General features: G+C 42.1%; 1 protein-coding gene across 1 annotated transcript; it reads right to left on the minus strand.

Moving 5' to 3' along the window:
- Positions 1-498: 498 nt before the first annotated feature.
- Positions 499-23,266, minus strand: TMEM165 (transmembrane protein 165). Its single transcript, XM_054728950.1, has 6 exons — positions 22,843-23,266; positions 14,306-14,531; positions 7,054-7,229; positions 6,343-6,522; positions 2,785-2,890; positions 499-1,614 (listed from the first exon to the last, which is right to left on the minus strand). The coding sequence occupies exons 1-6, from the start codon at positions 23,041-23,043 to the stop codon at positions 1,538-1,540; spliced, it is 966 nt and encodes a 321-aa protein (XP_054584925.1). The 5' UTR covers positions 23,044-23,266; the 3' UTR covers positions 499-1,537.
- Between the last annotated feature and the right edge of the window lie 128 nt (positions 23,267-23,394).

Consider the following 23,394-nt stretch of genomic DNA (forward strand, 5'->3'; position numbering starts at 1 on the left):
CCACCCAAGGCTTGCGCTGCCAGCAGTGGCAGCAGCAGAGGTGTGATGGGGGCGTCACCTTCCCCTGATTGCTGGGTCGCTTCCCACCCCTGAGGGCTCCCAGACTGTGAGGGGGCAGGCCGGGCTGAGGGACCCCCCCCCCCCCCCCCGTGCATGAATTTTCATACACTGGGCCTCTAGTAATATAACACATCAGGCTGGGAGAAAGCAGTTCTGCTGCTTGGATGGAACAGAGTTAGTAGTCAAGTTAGAAAATACGTGACAATTAGAGAGCCATGATTAAGGGTTCTAGAATTAAACTGATTTGACTCCCTAGTCTATCATGTAACCTTGGGTGAACTCCTTTCATCTCATAGAACTATGTGAGGGTTAAGTAAGAGTACTTTAGAACCATGTGTGGCCTGTTACTTTATATCAACTTTTGAAACTGGTCTATAATTCCCAATACTTAGATCAACTAGAAAGTTATAAACTTGTATAACAAAAGGGAAAACAAGCACTGGTCATACCACTTTTATTTACATTTTATCTGTTACATTGTTTATTCAATATAGAAAAAATATGAATACACTCATAGTATTCTCCTTTAATTTGGTAATTCCACATTGTCAAATATTGACTCCTTTATATTGGGTTTTCTACCCAATTTTAAAAAAAGGAAGAATGGCCTGGCAAACAATTCTTGTCATATTATTGAAATAACAGTACAGTTGTCCTTTGGTGTCTGAGGGATTTGGTTCCAGGACCCCTCCCCTCAACCCCAGGGATGCTCAAGTCTCTTATACAAAATGGTGGAGTATTTTCATGTAACCTACTCATATCTCCTTTAGATCATTTCTAGATTATAATACCTCATACAATATAAATGCTATGTAAATAGTTGATATACTATATTTAGGGAATAATGACAGGAAAAGTCTGTACATATTCAGTATAGACACAACCTATCATTGTAGGCCTAACTACAGAATATACATCAGCAACAATGTAACATTTTTTCAAGTATTTTTGATCAGTGGTTGGTTGAATCACTGGATATGGAACCTGTGGAAGAGCTAATTAATACACTTTTCTTGCTCTCTTTTTTTTTTCTTCTTTAAACAACTTAATTTTGAAAAGACTTAGGATTAAATGGCTGCTTACTGGCTTGGAGGAAAAATTCTAAGATAAATATCTTAAAGCACCTCAGTGATTTAGGAAAAAAATGTATATATTCCTTACAAACTAGTCAGTGCTGAAAAAGGAAATCAAATGATAGACCCCACTACACAATGGTTCTGTATATACTGCCCCCCACCAAAAGCAAAAAGAGTCCTTAAAACAAAGACCATATTAACATGATTATCCTAGAGAAAAGAAAAATCCACACTTAGACGTCAGGTTTCTTTTTAAAAATCCATGTTGCAAATAGAATCAATGATTATTTCTTTTGGACATCATAATAACTCATTGCTATAAAATACAGTATTTTCCATCACTGTTAGTTTCAATGTACACTATGTACATAAACACAAGAGTTACATGAATAAAGAGCTTGTTAAAAACCAGAATCAGGACTTATAAATAGTGCAGAAAATGCGAATGCCAAAAATACGATGCCTCCTATGATTGTCACTGTAAGAGAAGAGAAAAAAGTTAAATAATGCAAAATTCCTCTGAGGAAGCAAAGATGTTGCCCATTATTTTTCCAGTCAAGTATATTAACCTTAAAAACAAATTAGAAAGCTTAGACCAGTGGTTCCCAACCTTCTTTTGGCCATGCCCCACCTAAGCATCTCTAAAATCCTGATGCCCCCCTGTGACACATAATTCTTATTATTCAAAAAGTGAACTCCTATTCACATGGAGGAAGCCTAAAAGGCCATTAACTTGGTCTAAACATGCTTCCAAAGAACATGGCATTCATGAAAGAGAAAAAAAAAGGACAGCTGAAGTACTGAGGAAGAAATCACTAAGAAATTGTTAAAAAAAAATAATATGAAGTGATATGAAAAAATAGCAAATAAAATTCCAAAACAGAACTGAAATGCATAAATATGTCACTATATATGTATATACTGTATATGAGGCCCCTAGAACCATAAGAAATGCAAAAAAATTCACTGTTAATAACTCATTCTCGAATTGCCCCCCTTAAAAATCAAATTGCCCCCCTGTGGGGTGTGTGCCCCACATTGGGAACCACTGGCTTAGACCCCATTTCCACAGCAAAGAAACACTTAACATGCCTGACTTTGAATAGTAAGAATTAGTGTCTTCTCCAGCACTGCTTTGAGAAATGCCAGAATTGTATTGACAAGCAACAATTCATCTTAAAACCCAGTTATAAAAGAGCACATCCAACAACAACTGGCTAGCAAAGAACCATCTTTTGGGCCTACCAAGTATGTATGAAATTTTCAACACAATCAGTAAATACAGTCTTTACCTATGGCTCCCAATCTTGTAAGACATATTTTTAGGCCCAAAGGTTCTCCTATTTCCACATGATGACTGTTTTACTGCAAATTAATCTTAACAAAAAGCTACCAAGAATCCAGTAATGCTTATGGATGAATTTGTATTTTACATCTTCACATGTGACAAACAGTCCATGTTTGCAAAAGTAGGGGCAACACAATGGACCTCTTAAGAGATTTGTATTACAAAGACCAAGTCTACTTCAGAAGTAAAAACATTTAAATAATTAAAATGAACTGCCCCTTTCCTTTCTGAGCTCTCCCAGTGATTCCAAGAATTAAGACATGGCATTTTCTTTGTAATTAAAAGAAAAACAAAACGTACCAGTTCTGACAGAGATTTTTTGTGCTATCATTCTTCCTCCAATTACAGCCAATCCAGTGCATAAGCAGTGTCCCACTGTCCCTCCAACAGCTACACCATAGGGGTCCTGGAAGCAAAGTAACATTAATTTAAAACCAGGGTTGAAACTGTTACCTGAGAAAGGTAACTAAGCACTGAAATGGAGGTCAAAAACAACTCAAAAAAGCACAAAACCATTCTAAGAATTATGATGTAGATTCATGAAACTGTAATAGCTGCTTGAAGAAATATGTTTCAATTATACTAGGACTAGAGGTAAAAGAAAAAAAATGTGCAAAATCAAAACCCTAATCCAACCTTTCAGCTGTTGTTAAACTTAATTCACAGGCAATAGTTAGCTCAGTGTTAGGGAGACTTCTCTTCCAGAAGGCAACATCTGTTTGTGAGGAAACTTGGTAACCTTTACAGTATAGTCTGACCATGCTTCCTAAGAACAGAGACCCTGTGCCCTATTCTCCACTGTGTCCTCAGGCATGGCACCCAAGTGTCTCAGTTACAGTTCTGTGGATAAATAATACCAAAGTGATTAAAAAGGTAGGGAAGCAATGGAGAAGGGGTTTATGGATGACACGTGGAGAATGTCAAGAGTCAGTTAAGTTCAATGGTGAATAAGCTATGGGATTGAATGTAAAAACGCTGGGAGAATGCAGAGGATGTTAGCAAGACTGAAGGGATGACACAGGAAGAGGCACTCAAAAGACACTGAAAAAGATGGCCAAGCAAATAGCCTCTGAAGATGAGCAAAGTGGGGCCTGTCGAGTGCTACAATGAACTCCAAGCACTATATCAACATTACCTGTGAGGCCCCAACTAGAGTTCATTGGGTTTTGTAAGTAAGGAAGTAGAACCAAACCCTGTTCCCATCAGTCAAGCACGTTGAGACGGGGGGAGAGAGGAAGAAGGTGGTATCTGGAAGAGAAGTAGAACTGAGGAAGGGGGTAAACTTTTTTAGATGAGAAAACATCTGCAGGCTAAAATGTTCAAAAATTTGGTTGGGAGAAAGGCAAAGATTTAAACTGTACGTGGAGACATGGGGGCTAGAATCCCAGGAGGTAAAGGACTGCCTGGGGATGGGTGGGAATGTAGTAGAATGATTTCTGCTTCTCTCTGAAGTGGAAAGTGAGGCTGCTGAGGAGTATGCAGTGTATGTGCAGAAACTAAGGAAATGGAGACATTTTGAAACACCTACTGAGAACAGGAGAGTGGGACTGCATTTCCCAAAGTGTGTAGTACAACTTCTAAAACTGGTAAGCCAGAAGACGCTTTCATTCTATTTGAAAGCGATATTTGGCCCAACTGGCGTGACTCAGTGGTTGAGCGTCGATCTATGAACCAGGAGGTCCCAGTTCAATTCCCAGTTAGGGTACATGCTCAGGTTGTGGGCTCAATCGCCAGTGTGGGGCGTGCAGGAGGCAGCCAATCTGTGATTCTCATCATTGATGTTTCTCTCTCTCTGTCCCTCTCCCGTACTCTCTGAAATCAGTAAAAATATATTTTTAAAAATTATATTTGAAAAATCACTGGATTAAATAGTTCCTTTAACAAAGGATTTTTCAGTATGTTATTTTGTATACTCAATCTTCAAAACAAAAAACCAGGATGTATTACTGCCAAATTTAGTTGACCCTGGAACCTTCTCATTTTTATTTTTTATTTTTTGCTTAGTACCCATTAACATATCAAAGGACACTAGGATTCTGTGGAATCCAATGTGGGAACACTAAATTATGTTGGAAACAGAAATGAAGTTCAGACTTAAATGGACTGAACTAGACTACATGGTTTATACAAAAAATTACCAAAAAAAAAAAGTTAAGGGGACAAAAACATGTATCCCCATGGTGCTGGTAGTGTAGAAGGTGGCTAATATTGAGTGCTCACTGTGTTGGGGACCCTACATGCATTATACTGTTTCACAGAACAACCCACAAAATAGGTCACAAGGAGGTGCTGTGGAAATGGGATCTTACAGCAAGAGACTCAAACCCAGTCAGCATGTGCCACACCACTAGACCAAGGTAACTCATACAGACGGAATCCTTAGCCTTTCACAAGCCACTGTGCCATTCAGATGGTAGTGTTCAGAAAAATGCAATGATTCTGTCCTCTGATAGCCCACCCACAGGACTTCCACCTCCACAACAAAGTGGTCACTTACTTTCAAGTCCCAGTTCTGTGATCTGAAAGCCAATAAAAGAGGCTGGAAATCAAGAAAATGATAGGGCAAAGCCAATAAAGTGACATTTTTAAAGAAAGTTTGTTTTAAAATATAGGAATCAAACGAAAAGCCAAATTCTATTATTTCCCCCCAAATACAGCATTTTTGAAGCTCCTCTGACAAAATGGCCCTGCCCCAACTATCTCAGTCCGGGCCTTCAACTCCTGTTCTCTATCTTAATTGCAGTCTTTGTTAAGGAAGCTGTTCTTGTATGGTATTTCCTAGGAATGAAAAACATTGTAATCAAGCTAGTTATCTAAATCCTACCATCAGATAAAAATAATGTAATTTAGCTCTGCTGGCGTGACCCAGTGTCTGAGTGCCGCCCATTTGATTCCGTCAGAGCACATGCCCCGGTTGTGGGCTTGATTGCCCAGTGAGGGCCATGCAGGAGGCACTGATGGATGTTTTTCTCTCATTGATGTTTCTATCTCTCCCTCTCCCTTCCTCTTTCCCTAAAATCAATAAAAACATTTTTGAAAACCACACAAAAATCCGACAAAGCAATGCAATTTAACAGATAAACAATATTAGTTAATAACAAGAAAAGCCTGAAAAGTAGCAGGAGCACATTCTGAAAATTCCACAACCATCTCCTCAGCTGATAATAAATCTGAATATTAGTATTAACTTCATGTAAAACTTTACTATTACCCTCAAAAGAGAGATTAAAATTTTTTTAAAACCAGGTATCTTTTAAGTAAGTAGCTTTTGATAACAATGAACAAGACATGGTAGGAAAGGCTAGAAGACAGACCTGCCTTGGCTCTAGACCCTGTCCCTGCTTCCCTGCTACCCACTAGTGCATGTCCTCTGACAACTCACCCCATCTCTGGGCTTCAGGTGGTTCATCAACAGCAAAGGCTAGAAACAGATGATCTGAGGTCTTTTTGGGCTTATCATCCTAGGACTAAGACTTAAATTTTCTAAGTCATCTCTGCACAAGGAACGGAAGAACCCAAAGATACCCACTTTTATAGTTTTAGGTATTTAAGGCCAAACTGACCTTCAAAAATTATATCAACTTATATTCTCAGCTACTATACAAAGGAAAGTTCTGAGAGAAGAAAGCCAAGCCAAGCCAACTGTCACAGCATCATTCTGGCAAAACTGAAGATGAATCAAAAGAGAGCAATTAAGTTTGCACATAAGAATACCATCTCACTGACTGGAGAAACTGGGAGGTCACTTTTAAAGAGCAGCAGGATTACTGGCTAAAATAAATACTCTAGCATATGAAATAACCCCTGACTCTGTCCAGTGTCCTCTGGAGTGAAATAACATTAGTTATGCTCACTTACCTCTCTAGCTGCCAAAACAATGGTAGTTAGTTGAGAGCGATCGCCCCACTCTGCTAAGAATGTTAATGTAAGTGCTTGTACAAAGATGGGTGAAATAAAATGCAGCCACTTTTTCTGAGGTATCGTGCTTGTACCGGTTTCAACATCTCCTGGTCCATTTAAGAGTTTAGTTCGTTGAAACTAAATTAAAAAACACACACAAAAAAAGTTGATCCCATGAAGCAAATAAAACTGAACAAAATTACTTAATCTTTCTTTAAAAAGTGTTTAAATTCTATGGAATATTCTCCAAGAAACTAAAGTTATGTGACCCCAAACTTATCTTTTGAATTACTGTCTCACACAGCAACAAATACCATATTTTCAATGCTTGCATTCCTCCCCCAACAAATCAAACAGTGTTTACTGATCCTTTGCTAGCTTAGATACTGTAGGGAAAAGCAGTTCCTGCTTTTTCGGAAGTTTATAATTAAGGAACCTGATTCCATACGTTTAGTATTCAGCCCCACCTCTTCTCTTTACCACATTCACACTAACCCAGAGAGAGTCTCATCACACCCAGGTGTAAGAATGAAAACTAAGCAAAATAAGCTATTTTTGTGAAACCCACACATCACACAGCTATGGATGACCACTGGAAAACCTCTGGACAGTGTTTCTTCTTAGTTGAGTGCCTTTTTGGTCCAGATATTTAACAGTGCTACGACTTACTTCTTCATCTTTTTTCTTTAATTCTGCTTGAACTTCTTCCAGTTCCTCTTGACCTTCATCTGGACTCATCTTTAAGCCTTCCCGAAGCATTCGAATGCCAAAAATGGCAAATAATGCGGTTGAAACATAGTAGGTATACACCCTGGGGATGACTGTGGTGGCATAGCCAAACAAAACTGGAAGAAAATACCATGGTATATCTGGTTAATTAGCAAATATCACAACCTTCAGAAACCATAATTTACTCCTGCTTTAAAAGAATAGTGGTTTGTATTAGAAGCTAATCTAATGCATAATAACCTTAAATCCACTTCTTTCCCTTCACCAATATTGAACCCTGAGGTCTAGCCAGGGACCTAAGATAGTTTATCTAGAAATCAGTGTTCCTTGCCCAGCCAGCATGGATCAGTGGTTAAGCATCGACCTATGAACCAGGAGGTCAGGGGTCAATTCCCCGTCAGGGAACATGCCTGGGGTTGTGGGCTTGATCCTCAGTAGGGGGCATGCAGGAGGCGGACAATCAACAATTCTCTCATCATTGATGTTACTATCTTCTCCCTCCCCTTTCCTCTCTGAAATCAATATATTTAAAAAAAAAAAAAGAAATCAGCATTTCAACTGAAGATGGCACATGTTCCACAGAACTCTCTAGATATGTTTAGTACTTTAGGTAGAAGGTTAACTTTGCTGTCCTCTAAGGATCCCAAAATCTTATAACCTGGAAGCTACACCAAGTTCCCACGGAAGTGATATTTCTTCATCGCAAATCTTTAACCCTTTGCACTCGCTTGCTTTTTTCTTTATTCCTTTATTCTAATGCTAACGGTGTCGAGTCACACTCCGAGTGCAAAAGGTTAAATTATAAACTTATATATTGAAAAACTATAACAAGATTCTCATATGGTATGATTTAAACTCTGCTCCTTTGTAGCTATTTAAAATAAATCTTATGAAAGAAAATGAATTCCTTATACATTATATTAAAATAACATTTACAATAAACTCAAACTTATTCAGTTCCATTCTTTTCCATTGTTAAGAGGACAATTATATAAGTTATACAAAAACTATACTTGGACCTACAAGAACCCAAATCCTGCCCTGGACGGGTGGTTCAGTTGGTTGAAGACTTGTCACAATGCGCCAGGATTGCAGGTTTGATTGCCAATCTGGGCACATGCAGGCGTCAACCAACGAATGCATACATGGGTGGAACAGCAAGTTGATGTTTCTCCCCCACCCTCCCACCCCTCTACCCCCCACTTCCTCTTCCTCTCTCTTTCAAACCATTTAAAAAAACAAATGAACAAACAAAAACTAACCCAAATCCTAACTGGGAAATACATTAGTATCAGTTCAGTAATTAAAATTTTAAAAATATGGAAGGGGGGAAAGAAAATATGCAAGGGCCAAAGGACATTTCCATATATATAATAAATATAATTACTCTTCCTTTATAAAATGGGTACAACACTTACAAATTTGCCTCAACAGGTATACAACTACATAGGTCAGTGGTCAGCAGACCGCGGCTCACGAGCCACATGCGACCGACACCCCCACTTCTTCTAACGCCACTTCTTCAAAATAGACTCGCCCAGGCCGAAAACAGACTTCTGCGCATGGGCCATGAAGTTTCAATCGCACTGTACGTGCGCGCCCGCACATGGTATTTTGTGGAAGAGCCACACTCAAGGAGCCAAAGAGCCGCATGTGGTTCACGAGCCGCGGTTTGCCGACCACTGTCATAGGTGAACTAGACCCTATTTCATTATATTACAAAATTGAAAAAAAAATTAAATCATGTTTAGAAATGTAGCAAACCTATGCTGATGTGTACATCTATATTTGAATTATGTATGTGTTAGTACACACACACGGAGATGTATTTTCTAGCTCTGTCCAATAAAAGGCCAGGAAGCAAAGACATCTCAGTAACAGAACCATTTTTCACCCAGATCTTGTGGGGTTTTTTTAAATCTCTCCTCTTACTGGCATCTCATCCCTGGGTTTGCATTCTGTGTAGCTCTGCCTCATCTCCACCTTGATAAATGGTGACTTTGGGGTAAGTAACTAAAGCCATAAACATATTGGAGCTGTCTGAGAAAGGGAATGAGTTAGGCCCTCTAGTCACAGACCTTACAAAACACCTGTAGCAACCAGCGCCTGAAGGTGGCCAGAACACGTCTGCCCACTGTGGCTTCCCATGGCTGGTGGGGAGCAGTAGGAGCGGTTTGCTTAATGCAGGCCATGGGGAAGCGTTGTCTTTTGAGAATCAAAACCAATGATAAAATAGACAAATAAAGGTCAACCTTTTTATTATCACCATACACGGGCAAATTTGGACAATGTCAGTGACAAGCTCCTCTCTCTTGGGGCAGGACCCTGTCCTCACTGCTGGAGATACCTCAAGATCTCACTGGAGCTGGAGCCAACAGACATGGGTTAGGTCCTAGCCCTGCTGTCAGGCCCTGCTACCCCCAGATCTTGGTTTCTAATACCATTCCCCACTGAAAGGCTCCTCAGAGAAATGGCTAATTCCAACACTGGGCAGAGAAGATACAAGATGAGCCTGCACTATTGTGTTATACTAGAAAGTAAGAACAAAATAAACAATGGGAGCATGTCATAAGGACACAGGAGCCCGCCTGGAGGGGCCTCAGCCACCAAATCTGGGATGATTTAAGCAACAATATAGTTAAGTAAGCCTATCTAATAAAAGAGTAATATGCAAATTGACTGTACCTCTGCTATACCAAGCCATGCCGACCAGCCAATCAGGAGTGAGTATGCAAATTAACCCAACCAAGATGGCTGCAGCCACGGAGCGAACAGGAGGCTTGGGTTTCCTCGGCAATGGAGGAAGCCAAGCTTCCTGAACACCCTGGCTGGCCCAGGCCTCCGCTCAAGGCTACAAAGTTTCAAATATCCTATCTAATAAGAGCAGTATGCAAATTAACCATCACTCCACAAAAATGGTGGCACCCATAGCCACAAGATGGCAGCGCCCAGTCCTCTCAGCCCCGCCAGAGTCCCCCAGTCTCAGGGAGGGCTGCCGCTGAGAGCCTGCAGAGTAAGCGGCCTGGTGGAATGCTGCCCAGAGGCCCTCCTGACCCTTCATAAAAAACAAAAACAAATTCACTACCCACGGCGCAATCCCCTGCCAGGGGCGACAGCCTGGGCTGGGGTCTCAGCCTGGCAGGGGCGTGCACCCCCACAGCATGATCCCCTCCCAGCGGCGGCAGCCTGGGGTCTCAATCACTGAGTCACACCAGCCAGGCAGATATGGAGGAATCTTAAATGTTTCTTTTTTAAAAAATATATTTTATTGATTTTTTACAGAGAGGAAGGGAAAGGGATAGAGCTAGAAACATCTATGAGAGAGAAACATTGATCAGCTGCCTCCTGCACACTCCCCAATGGGTATGTGCCCCCAACCAAGGTACAGGCCCTTGACCGGAATCGAATCTAGGACCCTTGATTCTGCAGGCCAATGCTCCATCCACCTAGCCAAACCAGTTAGGGCTGTCCAATATATTAAAGAAAAAAACCCTATCTAATAAAGAGGGAATATGCAGGGGAGGGCATTTGGGGATGACCGGGTTGTCAGGGGAGGGCAGCTGAGGATGATCGGGCTGACAAGAGAACAGTTAGGCATCGATCAGTCTTGCAGGGGAGTGGTTAGGGGGTGATCAGGCTTGAAGGCAGAAGTGGTTAGGGGCAATCAGGCAGGCAGGCGAGCAGTTGGGAGCCAGCAGTCCTGAATTGTGAAAGGGCCTAAACAGGCAGTCGGACATCCCCAGAGGGGTCCCAGATTGGAGAGGGTGCAGGTTGGGCTGAGGGACACTCCCCCCCCAGTGCACGAATTTTGTGCACCAGGCCTCTAGTAGAAGATAAATAAATCCCCCAAATAATGGCTGCAGCCACAGAGCAAATAGGAGGCTTGGGTTTCCCCGGCAATGGAGGAAGCCAAGCTTCCTGTACACCCTGGCCGGCCCAGGCCTCGGCTCAAGGCTACAAAGTTTCAATTATATAAGATAAATAAATCCCAGATACCAGGGCCTCCGCTTGGGTCTCCGGGGGGCGTGACCGGCCTGCAAACCACCACAGGCCCCTTGCCCAGGCTGCCCCACGCCCCAAAGGAACCCCCACCCTGATCCAGGACACCCTTCAGGGCAAACCAGCTGGCCCCCACCCGTGCACCAGACCTCTATCCTATCTAATAAGAGTAATATGCAAATTGACCGTCGCTCCAACACACAAGATGGCTGCCCCCATGTGGTCACAAGATGGCTGCCACAAGATGGCCAGCAGGGGAGGGCAGTTGGGAGGGATCAGGCCTGCAGGGGAGGGCAGTTAGGGGTGACCAGGCCTGCAGGGGAGGGCAGTTAGGGGCAATCAGGCTGGCAGGGGAGCAGTTAGGCATCAATCAGGCTGGCAGGGGAGTGGTTAGGGGGTGATCAGGCTGGCAGGCAGAAGCGGTTAGGGGCAATCAGGAAGACAGGCAGGCGAGTGGTTGGGAGCCAGCAGTCCTGGATTGTGAGAGGGGTCCCAGATTGGAGAGGGTGCAGGCTGGGCTGAGGGACACACACAGCCATGCACAAATTTGTGCACCAGGCCTCTAGTTAATTATAAACCACTGGAAAAAGAAATTCATGAGTTTATACTGAAGACAAACCAATGGGAGAGGAGGAAGAGCTCTTTGTAAAGTAGTATGCAGGGCTCACTGGTAAGTGTGGTGGGGTACTGGAGTTAGAAAGCCCATTTTGCAAGCATCAGGGGAAGATTTAAATCATGTAAGGAGTCATCAACTGATGCTAAACTGAGGGGAATAAGGTAGTTGCAGTCTTAAAATGTTTCCCTAAAGATTACATATTAGTTGCAAAGGAAGAAATAAAGAAATCTTAACTGAGTGAATAAAACTAACATAACGAGGGCCAGATAAGATGCTCTTATAGGGTCAAACCTCAGCTATGTAGAGTTCTAGTCAAGAATGCATAATCTCTTATTGGTGTTTTGAGTTTCTTAGGATATATTTATAGAAATTGGATCACTGTGTCAAATGGCAGTTCTATTTTTAATTTTTTGAGGAAACTCCATACTGTCTTCCATAGTAGCTTGCACCAGTCTGCATTCCCACCAGCAGTTCCCTTTTCTCCACATCCTCCACAGCACTTGTCATTTGTTGATTTGTTGATAGTAGCCATTCTGACAGGTGTGAGGTGATACCTTATTGTCAATTTAATTTGCATCTCTCTGATGATTAATGACTTTGAGCGTTTTTTTTCATATGTCTCTTGGCCATCAAAAAGAATATATGCACCCCTATGTTCATAGCAGCACAATTTACAACAGCCAAGATTTAGAAACAGCCCAAGTGCCCATGAGTAGATGAATGGATAAAAAAGCTGTGGTGCCCGGCCGTCATGGCTCAATGGTTGAGCATCGACCTATGAACCAGGAGGTCCTGGTTAGATTCCTGGTCAGGGCACATACCCAGGTTATGGGCTCAGTCCCCAGAGTGGCGTGTGCAGGAGGCAGCCAATCAATGATTCTCTCTCATCATTGATGTTTCTATCTCTCTCTCCTCTCCCTCTCCCTTCCTTTCTGAAATCAATAAAAATATATATATGGTATATATTAGTATACAAAAGCTGTGGTACATTTACACCATGGTATACTATGCAGCTGTAAACAGGGATCTCTTATCCTTTGAGATAGCATGGAAGGACCTGGAAAGTATTATGCTAAGTGAAATACACTAGAGGCCTGATGCACAAAATTCATGCACAGGGTGGGGTGGGGGGAGGGGGGAGACATAACATCCCTCAGCCCGTTTTAAAAGAATGCCATACAGTTTTTGTATACTATACCAGAAATTAGATCTCCGCAACTCCTTAAGCTTAATATGACAAGTCTTAGATCACTTCAATGTGACAGGAGGTATATACTTTTTCAAAATTATTTTAGATAAACGAGGAAAAGGTTTGAAGACCACAAATAAAACCTATCCTTTCAATAGTACAGGTAAGAAGAGCTGTCAGACAGCACCAGCAGCTAGAGGGAGGTGGGCCGAGGGTCAGGACAGGAGAGACGAACCCCACTTACAGCTGAGGAAATGGATATGAACACAAAGATGTTGGGGGAATTGATGGAGCCAGCTTCCGATGAGGGAATGGGCAGAGAGGATAGCCTTCTAGTTATCTCGAAGCTCAAAGCTTCAAAAATAAAATTCTCTAATTTATTGAAACTCATTCCAAACAAGTAACTTTACCATTTACAACTCTCCCCACTTTTCCTATTTCCTATAATCAAAATTTACTTTGGAAGAGAAAACTGTTTTTATTGTGAAATACAAATAACGCTAATGCTAATTTCTAAAATATGAAAAGTAGTCAAATTAATTTAATCATTAAAATACTCATGTTTTAAAAGACGTAAACTACTACCAGCATCTAAGCAGCCAGAAATGGAAATTGCTGAAGAAAGAACAGGGTGAATGACTGAGCACTTGTGACCCTATAAGGTAGGTAGATATTTCCATTTTACAGATGGGGAACCTGAAACTTAAAGAGGTGCAGTAACTTACCATTACACTAATAAATGGCACAGTCAGACCCTGGCGCAAGTCTGACTCTAAGGAGGAAGCTTACTATTTCTACCCAACTACGTGGCTCAAGGTTGCTTCTGAATCAGAGACTAAATTATGTCTAATTATTGAATGGTAAGCTTACTTTCTCATGGGCTAATTCTTTGAAAAGCAAGCCTATGTAATAGCAGCACAAACTAGGAATCTAAGAACATTTCATTCCTTTACTATAATGGGTAACAATAGCTTAATAGAACACAATAAACCAAGAGTGATTCCTCAGTTATTGATATCAAATGTCCTTCAACAGGAGAATATGCAATTCTCTGTGGCTGCTTGAGTTCTACTTGTAAGATATTAGACATAAATAAGCTTATCTGGACTGAAAAGGGGAAAAAAAGCAAGAATACACAACAAAAGTAAGGATTCCAATCCAATGAATAAATGAGGAATATGTATCTTAATTGAATAGCTGAACATTTAATTTTAAAAATGCAGTATAGTTTTCAGGAATTTAGGAACTAAAACCATTTTCTTTTTATACAACTCTGGAATATGAACCAAATTCCATGATTAATTGAATGATTCAGTGACTCAATACCAAACACCATGCTGTTGCTTAAAACCAATAAACTTACTAGAAGGAAAAGCACACTTACTTACCTGATAAGCACGTCATTAAGCCCAAGGCAAGCATAGCACCAGCCAACACTGTCAAACGGTTATAGCGCATTGCCATAATGGCTGCTATAAAAAATGTCTTATCACCCAGTTCAGATACAATGATAACTGATATGGCAGCAACAAATGCATGGATAAACCCCAAATTAGTTTGGGTGTCTGTATCTTCTTTATTGGTATGAACTGGGACAGCTGGTGTGAGTCCTTTCTGAAATAAAAAAAATATATACATCAGCTATTTTTTTAAAGAAGTCATTATTTACAATTATTTTGTATGTGAATTAAGATATTTTTTCTGTCATGGTCATTAGACTTATTTACTGTGTAATCATTTTGAAAGCCATTAGTAATAACAGAAATCTCTAATTGATGATTGCTACAATGCAGATCCAAGTACAATTCTACAAAACAATCTATACTAATAAAAGGGTAATATGCCAATTAGAACAGACGTCTTCCAGACGTCCTTCCTGACAAAGCCAGGGGCTTGGCTGGCCTGCAAACCACCGGCGGCCGGTCACCCAGGCTGGCCCCGCCCCAGCAGAGACCCCCACCCTTATCGGGGACCCCCTTCAAGGCAGGCCAGCCAGCCCCCACCTGTGCACCAGGCCTCTATCCTATATAATAGTGATGGCGAACCTATGACACGTGTGTCAGCACTGACACGCGTAGCCATTTCTGATGACAGCGGCCGCATGCTGAGGATGAAACATTTGCTGCTCCTGAGGATGAAACATTTGCGACTAGAGTCTTGGAGTTAGTTTTTTCCTCAAAGTGACACATTACCCGAGTTATGCTCAGTTTTTTGGCAAATTTTGACACACCAAGCTCAAAAGGTTGCCCATCACTGCTATATAATAAAAGGATAATATGCAAATTGACCCTAACAGCAGAACGACCAGAACAACCGCTGGACCAGTCACTATGAGGTGCACTGACCACCTCTTGGTTCTTTTCCCTGGCCTGCAGGCTCCAATTGCCTGATGGCCACCTGCTTCGGGGACGGGGCAGGGCCAGCAAGCGGGAGGGAACAGCCGACCTCTCAGTCCCTTCCCCCAGCCGCCAAGCACAGAACAGCAGATGATGAACAGGGAACCGGGGTGGGTGGCGGGGGTCGGGGCCAGCTGGGGCCAGCTGGGGAAGATGGCCCTGATTGCAGGACAGGCCTAGCGACTTTACCCACACACAAATTTCATGCACCGGGCCTCTAGTTTTTAAATAAGTGTAGACCAACTATATCCACACATTGAAATTACCTTCTTTTCTAAGAATTTGTGAGCTGAGATTAAGTTCTTAGCTTTTTATTTGTAACAGGTGTGAAAGACCAAGGTATGCTTATCAAACATCCAAATAACAGGAAGCTGAGATAAATTTCATTAACACTTTAGAGGAAAGAGTAAGATTCAGAAAGCTCTCAATAGGCTGGAGCAAGAGTTGACTGTAGCTAAGATGAGATCTAATATAGCTGGATATGTCGATGGTCCTACACTAATGGCTAAAAATATCCTAAGAGATAATATGTCCTGATAAAAAGACAAAACAATGCTTTGATTGACATTTAAGTTGAAAATGTGACAAAGCTCCAAAAGGGCAACAAGCACTTTAAACACTTTAATGCAGCGGTCGCCAACTGGTGGTCTGTGAGGTCCAAAAGGTTGGCGACCGCTGCTTTAAAGAGTTACTGACATGTCCATCATTCTATGATGCTCATTCTTTACCCAAAGTTGTGTACTGGTTTGGGGGCACCACATTTTAAATATTTTATTTTTTTATTAATTTTACTTGTTAATTCATACTAGTACCAGTTCTGAGGCACCACATTTTAAGAAAAACTAATCCAAAAATTTATATGAAACCACAAAAATCCCTGAACAGCCAAAGGAATCTTGAGAAAGAACAAAGTAGGGATCACAGTTCTTGATATCAAACCAATGTTAATAATAGGGAAAGAAAAGAAATTCTCTACATTATGGAAAGAAAATCAACAAAACTTTAAAAAGAGGGGAGAATCAAAGAAGCTACAATAATCAAGACAATATAGTACTGGTATAATCACACACACACACACACACACACACACACACACACACCAATGGCATCAACCAGAAATAAATCCTCACTTATTCTATAACAAGGGAGGCAATAATATACAATGGGGTAAAGACAGTCTCTTTAGTAAGTGGTGCTGGGAAAACTGGACAGATACAAGCTAAAAAATTAATCAAAGATATGATTCATGCATGCACATGCACATGCACAGGCACATTATGAAATCTTGTCATTTGTGACCACATGGATGGGCCTTGACAATATTATGCTAAATGAAATAAGTCAGACAAATACTGTATGATTTCACTTACTTATGGAATCTAAAACAAAACAAAACAGAAAACAGACCTATAGATTGAGAACAAGCTGATGGTTACAAAGGGAGAAGAGAATAAGATTATATCTATATCTATCTATCTATCTATCTATCTATTATCTATATATAGAGAGAAACCAACTCCTTGTAGGCTCTAAGTCTTCAAATAGGTCCAACCAGAAAGTGCTCTGCACTTACACATTCACTACCCACAAGTATAGAGTTAACAACTGTGGGGCAATCTCTGACTGATGAGGGAAGTTGGTTCTGAGGTTCATTTTATAAGGCTCCTTCAAAGTCTCAGCAGAATTCAGTACTATCACTCATGCAAAGGCAAACTTGAAAATGCAGCGGAGTACATGCATTTACCTCCTTCACTGGACTGACAATGTGAAAGAATACTGGCATGTTCTGAGAAGAGGAAGCAAACCATCAGATGAATGGTTGGAGTAACAAGATAAATAGGGCCCAGACTAAAAATCCTGTATGGTTGTGGCCCAGCTTAGAGGCAAGCAAGAAGCTTTTAAAAGTTGTTGAGTAGAAGACACAAACATAATTAAAGCACTGTGACTTATACATCAGGGCTAAAAATACCAGCCACCAGACCAATTAATTAGGAAGTCAGCTGCTTAAAACCAATGTTAATAATAGGGAAAGAAAAAAAATTCTCTACATTATGGAAAGAAAATCAACAGAACTTTAAAAAGAGGGGAGAATCAAAGATGATGGTTAAGGTTTTCTATCTGGTTGACTAAGAAATACTAGTATTCCTACAAGGTATGTGGGAAAGAGGAATAAAAATAAGGGGTTTGGTTTCAGACACATTCAATTTGAGGTGATAAAAAAGCATTTCAAATGAAGGTTTCCAAGAAGTCATACAATTGGGACCCCTGAGTTTAGCCTCAGGGCATGTATCTGGGAGCCTAAATTTATCAGTTAGAGCTTTTCAAGTAGATGAAATTCCCATGGGAAAAGGCCTAGAAATTAAGTTGAAAAGCCTTAGGGAATGTCTATTTTTAGGGAAAAGGGGGTAAGAGGAGGGGGGAGAAGAGACAGAAAACAAAAACTGTCTTAGATATTTAGAAAGCCAGGCCAGAGATCGCCACAGATGGTCAAGACAGGGACAAACACCATTCACTGAGCTACTAACTAATTAGATGCCAGGTATTTTCATATACATTATTCAAATACTCAAAAACCTTAAGAACTGTTATCCCAACTTAACACAAGAGGAGTAACTGAGGACCAATAGTGTTAAATAATTTTTCCAAGTTCACACAGCAAAGATGGGGTCCAACTCTTCAAAAAGTAGAGAGAGAACAGTGTCAAAATTAGAACTGAAAAAGAGCCCTGCATTTAGCAATTAGGTAAGGTAAAGTTATACTTCAAAAATGAAATTTCATTAAAAAGACAGGGGCTCAGCCCTAGCTGGGTGGCTCAGCTGTGGAGCACTGTCTCATACACCAAAAGGTTGCAGGTTTGATTCCTGGTCAGAGCACATACCCAGGTTGTGGACTTGATCCCCGGATGGGGCACGTATGGGAGGCAACCAATCAATGTTTCTCTCTCACATAGATGATTTTTTTTCTCTCTATCCCTTCCCTTTCCCCCTCTAAAATCAGTAAAAACATATCCTCAGGTGAGGACTAAAAAAAAAAGAATAAAAAGACAGGGGCTCAAGCCAGATAATGGAAGACTAAAGCAAAGTAAAAAAGCAGCTAATATCCTAGATAGAAATTTGGTTGATAAAACTGAAGAACAGAAACTACAGGCATACCTCAGAGATACTGTGGGTTCAGTTCCAGACTACCACAATAAAGCGAGCCTCGCAATAAAGCAAGTCGTAATTTTTCTGCTGGTGGAGGGTCTTGCCTCGAATTTGTAAAGAACGCAACACCTGTGAAGCGCAACAAAGCGAAGCGCAATGAACCGAGGTATGCTTATAATGCAGTCAGGATGACTTAAATCAGTGATGGCGAACCTCTGACACGCGTGTCAGTGCCATTTCTGATGACACGTGGCCGCTGAGGCGGCCGCATGCCGAGGATGAAACATTTATGTTATTTAAACTATAAATATCGCGAAATAATGTTTTTTCCTCAAAGTGGCACACTACCCGAGTTATGTTTGTTTTTTTGGCGAAGTTTGACACACCAAGCTCAAAAGGTTGCCCATCACTGACTTAATGGCCTCCTTCTTTCTTTCCCCAAGTAGGAAAGAACCTATGAGCATGTGTATGCAGACGGAAAGGAACCAATAAAAAGATAAAGATATTGAGGAAGAAAAATATTGGAGGTCAGAGAATAGGCACATGGACACAGAGAAAAGGTGTGGAAAGGATGATAGTTCTGTCCAGTCTAAAGGCAGAAGGTATGGGCAGAGAAGCAAATAACAGATATGTACAAGTCAGATGCAGTGACTATCATTTCAATTCTGATACTCCACTCTTCATTATAGTGTAATGAAATAGTAAGTAATGAAATACAGTGTTTTCCTTAGTACAAATATCATTATTTCATTATTTTAATTTGGGTCTGAAACCCAAAACATTTACATCTTGAAAGCAGGGTCAACAAATTATAATTAGAAATTGACTTGTCTTTACTCAAAGTTAAAATCAGTTCCAAATTGAAAAACTGTAAAAAGAAAAATATATGCTCACTCAGAAAGTATTCTTTTCTACTTTCATGATCTTAAGGAAGAAAATGACAGTCAACAATGAAAAAATAATTCCTTCTAGTTCTAGAGTTCAAATGAACACGTTTGACTACTGAAACAAAACAAGATACCTGCATCAGAATCTTCATCTACACAAAATACTAGGGAAGATGAAGATACTTTCTTAGAAAAAAGAATGATATCCCTGCAAAAAAACAAAACAAAAAGTGCTCAACAAAAGTTACCACACAAGAGGTTAGATTATTTAAAGATAAAAGAGTCAGAAGGAAATGCTTAGAATTGGTTTAAAACTGTCTCCTAGCCATTACTAGTATTTCATTATAAGAAGCCAGAAAACCTTTTTCAGAAGTTCGAAAGTGTGCACAAAAATATACACTCAACTTCAACAAGGACACCATGGATAAACCTGGTTTTAAAAAATTGCATTACAATAAAGATTATATTTTATTATAAATTTTCACTATTGGTCTGGCTGGTGTGGCTCATTGGTTGAATGTCGTATGAACCAGGAGGTCAGGGTTCCATTCTCAGTCAGGGCACATGCGGGGTTGCAGGCTCAATCCCCAGTAGGAGGCGTGCAGGAGGTAGCAGATCAATGATTCTCTCATATTGATGTTTCTATCTCTCTCCCCCTCTCCCTTCTTCTCTCTGAAATAAATAAAAATATATTTTTAAAAATAAAAATAATTTTTCACTATCATTTCTTTTTATGGATGGTTTAGTCTGTTTTTTAAATATTTTATTTTTTATTAATGTTACTTGTTAATTCATACTAGAATAACATAGATTTAACAAATACATTTTTATTTTAATGAATGTTTTAACAACTTTATTTTTATGAATATTGTTTTTAATGGATTTATAAATTTGGACATTTGAATGGTATTAAGTGTTTCACTGATTTTAATGAATTGCTTTGATGGTAGAACACCAGGCAATGAATTTGGCAACATAATGTTCACTTCACACTGACACAGCAATCCTGAGCAAGAAAAGCATTCTCACATCTCATGGCCTCAATCTTAGCTATAAAGAGGCTAGAAATGGGAGACTGGACTGCAGGAAGCAGAACTGTTAACTTAATGAAAATGAAAAAAAGTTCAAATATTGTATGGAAGGCTTTCTCACAGTTAAAAGATAATAAAAGAAATGCCAAAAAACAGTAAATATCAAGAATTTGTACTGGGTCAGATAATAGGCTTTATCAACAGTGCTACTTAACCAGAACAGTTCTTGGGACTTCCAGAATATGCAGCAAATTAAAAATTACCTTTATTAAATCTATCTAACCTCCCTCAACTAAAAGGACTTAATGCTTCTTATATTATGTACTCAGCCTAGGGAAGGAATAAGAAAAAACTGAGTAAGTCCCTAGAAGCATTAACTGCATAAGTGAATACAAATGATCAACCGTACTTCTTTTCATTTGTATATTGGGGTTTAATTCTAAGTTCAGAGTGAACTCCCCCAACTTTTATCTGATCACAGAGGAAAAAAAATACCCAAAGTAGAAAGCTGTTAGAAATTCAGTTATCTTGCTTCAAAGCACCCTGTAAGATATAACTGCATTTTAATAATACATCTTACACTTGAATGATGACCAGTAAAGGAGAGATCCCACCCCCCTCCATTTTCAGAAATCCACTCTCACAGTGGCATGAAAAGGGTAAGTTTAAATAGCCAACCTTTAAAAAATGTCTTCTAACATGCTGTAGTACTGTAAGTAGAGAAAATAGTTGAGCCTATCAAAAATTACATGAAAATATAATTAAAACAACTGGATTCTACTATGATATAGAAATTAGAATATATTCCTATCAAAAAATAACCACTAAGAATATATCAACATATTGAAGGCAAAAATCATATATTGTGCCTGCCCCTTGCCTCCACATCCACAATTTTAAAGACAAGGATCCTTAAGGCCACTTAAATATGCTCACTAGATACTGATGACTTTATTTTATAAGACTAGATTTTTCACCCACATTGTCTAAAGGGTATTATTTTGTATCTCATTATAATTAGAAATTGTATGACTTCTTATAATTAGATACAAATTTAACTTGTATTTAGTCATTTAGAGTTCAAATGAACACATGTTTGACTAAACATTGTCTGACTAAAACTAATGAAAGGCCTAGAAAATTACATTCAAAATATCTCACTCGCAAAGTTACTACTTAATAATTAATGTTTGAGGGGGAAAAAAAAAAAAAGAAACTCCCGATGAGTTAAATGACAGGAGGCTAAATGATAAACTCTATAAGAATAAATGTCATGAATCAGCATTTCAGTTCCATTCCAGAACTGGAAATGGCAAACAGGGTCAGCTAAGCCCAGGAGTGACGAGCAAGAGAGACATCCCTTTGAACGAGGCAGGGAAGTCCTCCCAGAGAGGAGGTAGCTGCTGGCTCCTGGAAGGTGGAAAGGCGCTGACCGGTGGGCTACAAGCTCACCGCAGCCTGCCCAGGGAGAGAGACCCTTTGTTGGAGAGACTTGCCACCGAGCGCACATGGCAAGGTCTCGGGCTGGAGGCAAGCACGTGAGCCAGGGAGCGGTGACTAAAAAGCCCGGAGGGGGGCTGGAGCCAGATCCTGAAGAAACCTGAACATCCTGCTGAAGAGGCTGGACTGCAATCAGCAGGCAGGCAGGGGCAACGCGGGGAAGCTTTCCGAGAAGTAAAACACAACTCAAAGTTTAGGAAGAGTCGCTGGGTGGCGACGACCGGCTCCACAGAGCCTCGGGTGAGAGGGGTGGGGGTGGGGGTGGGGGGTTTGAGTGCCAGTCACAGGACAGAAGACCTGAATTCAGGAATTCAAACGGGAAAGGAGGAAGGAGGAAGCCCAGGGCAGATGTGTGGAGGAAATTTTAAATGTGAATACAAGGGACTAAGCGGGTCTAGGAGCATAAATTAAGGCATTAATTAATACCTCTTCGGGGAGGGCCCAAGGACAAGTCCGGTACACGTCCACGTCTAGCCGCGGCACCCACCCCGCTGCAGCGCTCGGTGCTCCGGCCCAGCGCCGCTCATCCCGCCGCGAGCCTCAGGGCTCCTTCCCACAAGCAAGAGCACGTCGTTAAAAAAGTGAGAGTCCCGCCGCAACAATCCAGGTGCATGTGTCAAAAGACAGACAAAAGCACAAGCCCTGCAGCGCTGAACCGGGGTCCGCCGTTCGGGATCAGCGGTTCCGAGAAGGAAAAGCCAGCGGACCGACCAGACTCCCACTCCTCAGCAGCATCCCGGTCCCCCGAACCACGGGATCCCCGCGGGCTCCGTCCCTTCCCCCCGCCGCACACGGAGCCGGGCGGGGCCCGGGCCTGACCCCGGGAAGGCGCCCCGCCGTCTCCCACCCCCGGGAGCCAGGCCGGGCTCCCCTCCCCCCCCGCCGGCAGCCCCGGGCCGAGGGCGGCGCTCCCGGCGGCCGCGAGCCTGGTACCCGCAGCCTCGCCCGCCCCGGCCCGTCCGGCTCACCTCGGCCCGCGGCGGCTCGGGGCCCTGCGCGGCCACGGGCTGGGGCTGCAGCTGCTGAGCGGGCGCCGGCGGCTCCTGGTTCCGGAGGCTGTCTTCGTCCGGGGCAGCCCGGACCCCGGCCGGGGCCCACAGCAGCGGAAGTAGCAGGAGCAGAAGCCGCCGGCGCGCAGAGGCGCGGCCGCTCCCCGGGGCCGCCGCCATCCCGCCCGCCGAGACGGCCGCCGCAGGAGGAAGTGTGGGCGACGGGAAGCCGCGACCCCGACCCCCTCCGCGGCGCCGCCCCGCAGGCCTCGCCGCCGCCGCCGCCTAGGGATGGCTCGGCACCATGCGGGAGGTGGCGGTGGCGTCCACGGCCGCCCGCTCGCGCTTCCCTCTCCCGGCGGTGGCCACCCGACTCCGCCAACTGTCTCAGGGCGCCCCGGCCCCGATTCCTCCGGGCCCCGCCCCCTGCCCGTGACGGCCTCCCATTGGCCCGGCGTCCGCCTCGGCGTCGTGACGTCGTCAGGCAGGTTGAGGTGCGGCTCGCGCGCTCTTCCCATTGGACCCGGCGCC

This window comes from Eptesicus fuscus, chromosome 2, assembly GCF_027574615.1.
Source record: "Eptesicus fuscus isolate TK198812 chromosome 2, DD_ASM_mEF_20220401, whole genome shotgun sequence".
NCBI lineage: Eukaryota > Metazoa > Chordata > Mammalia > Chiroptera > Vespertilionidae > Eptesicus > Eptesicus fuscus.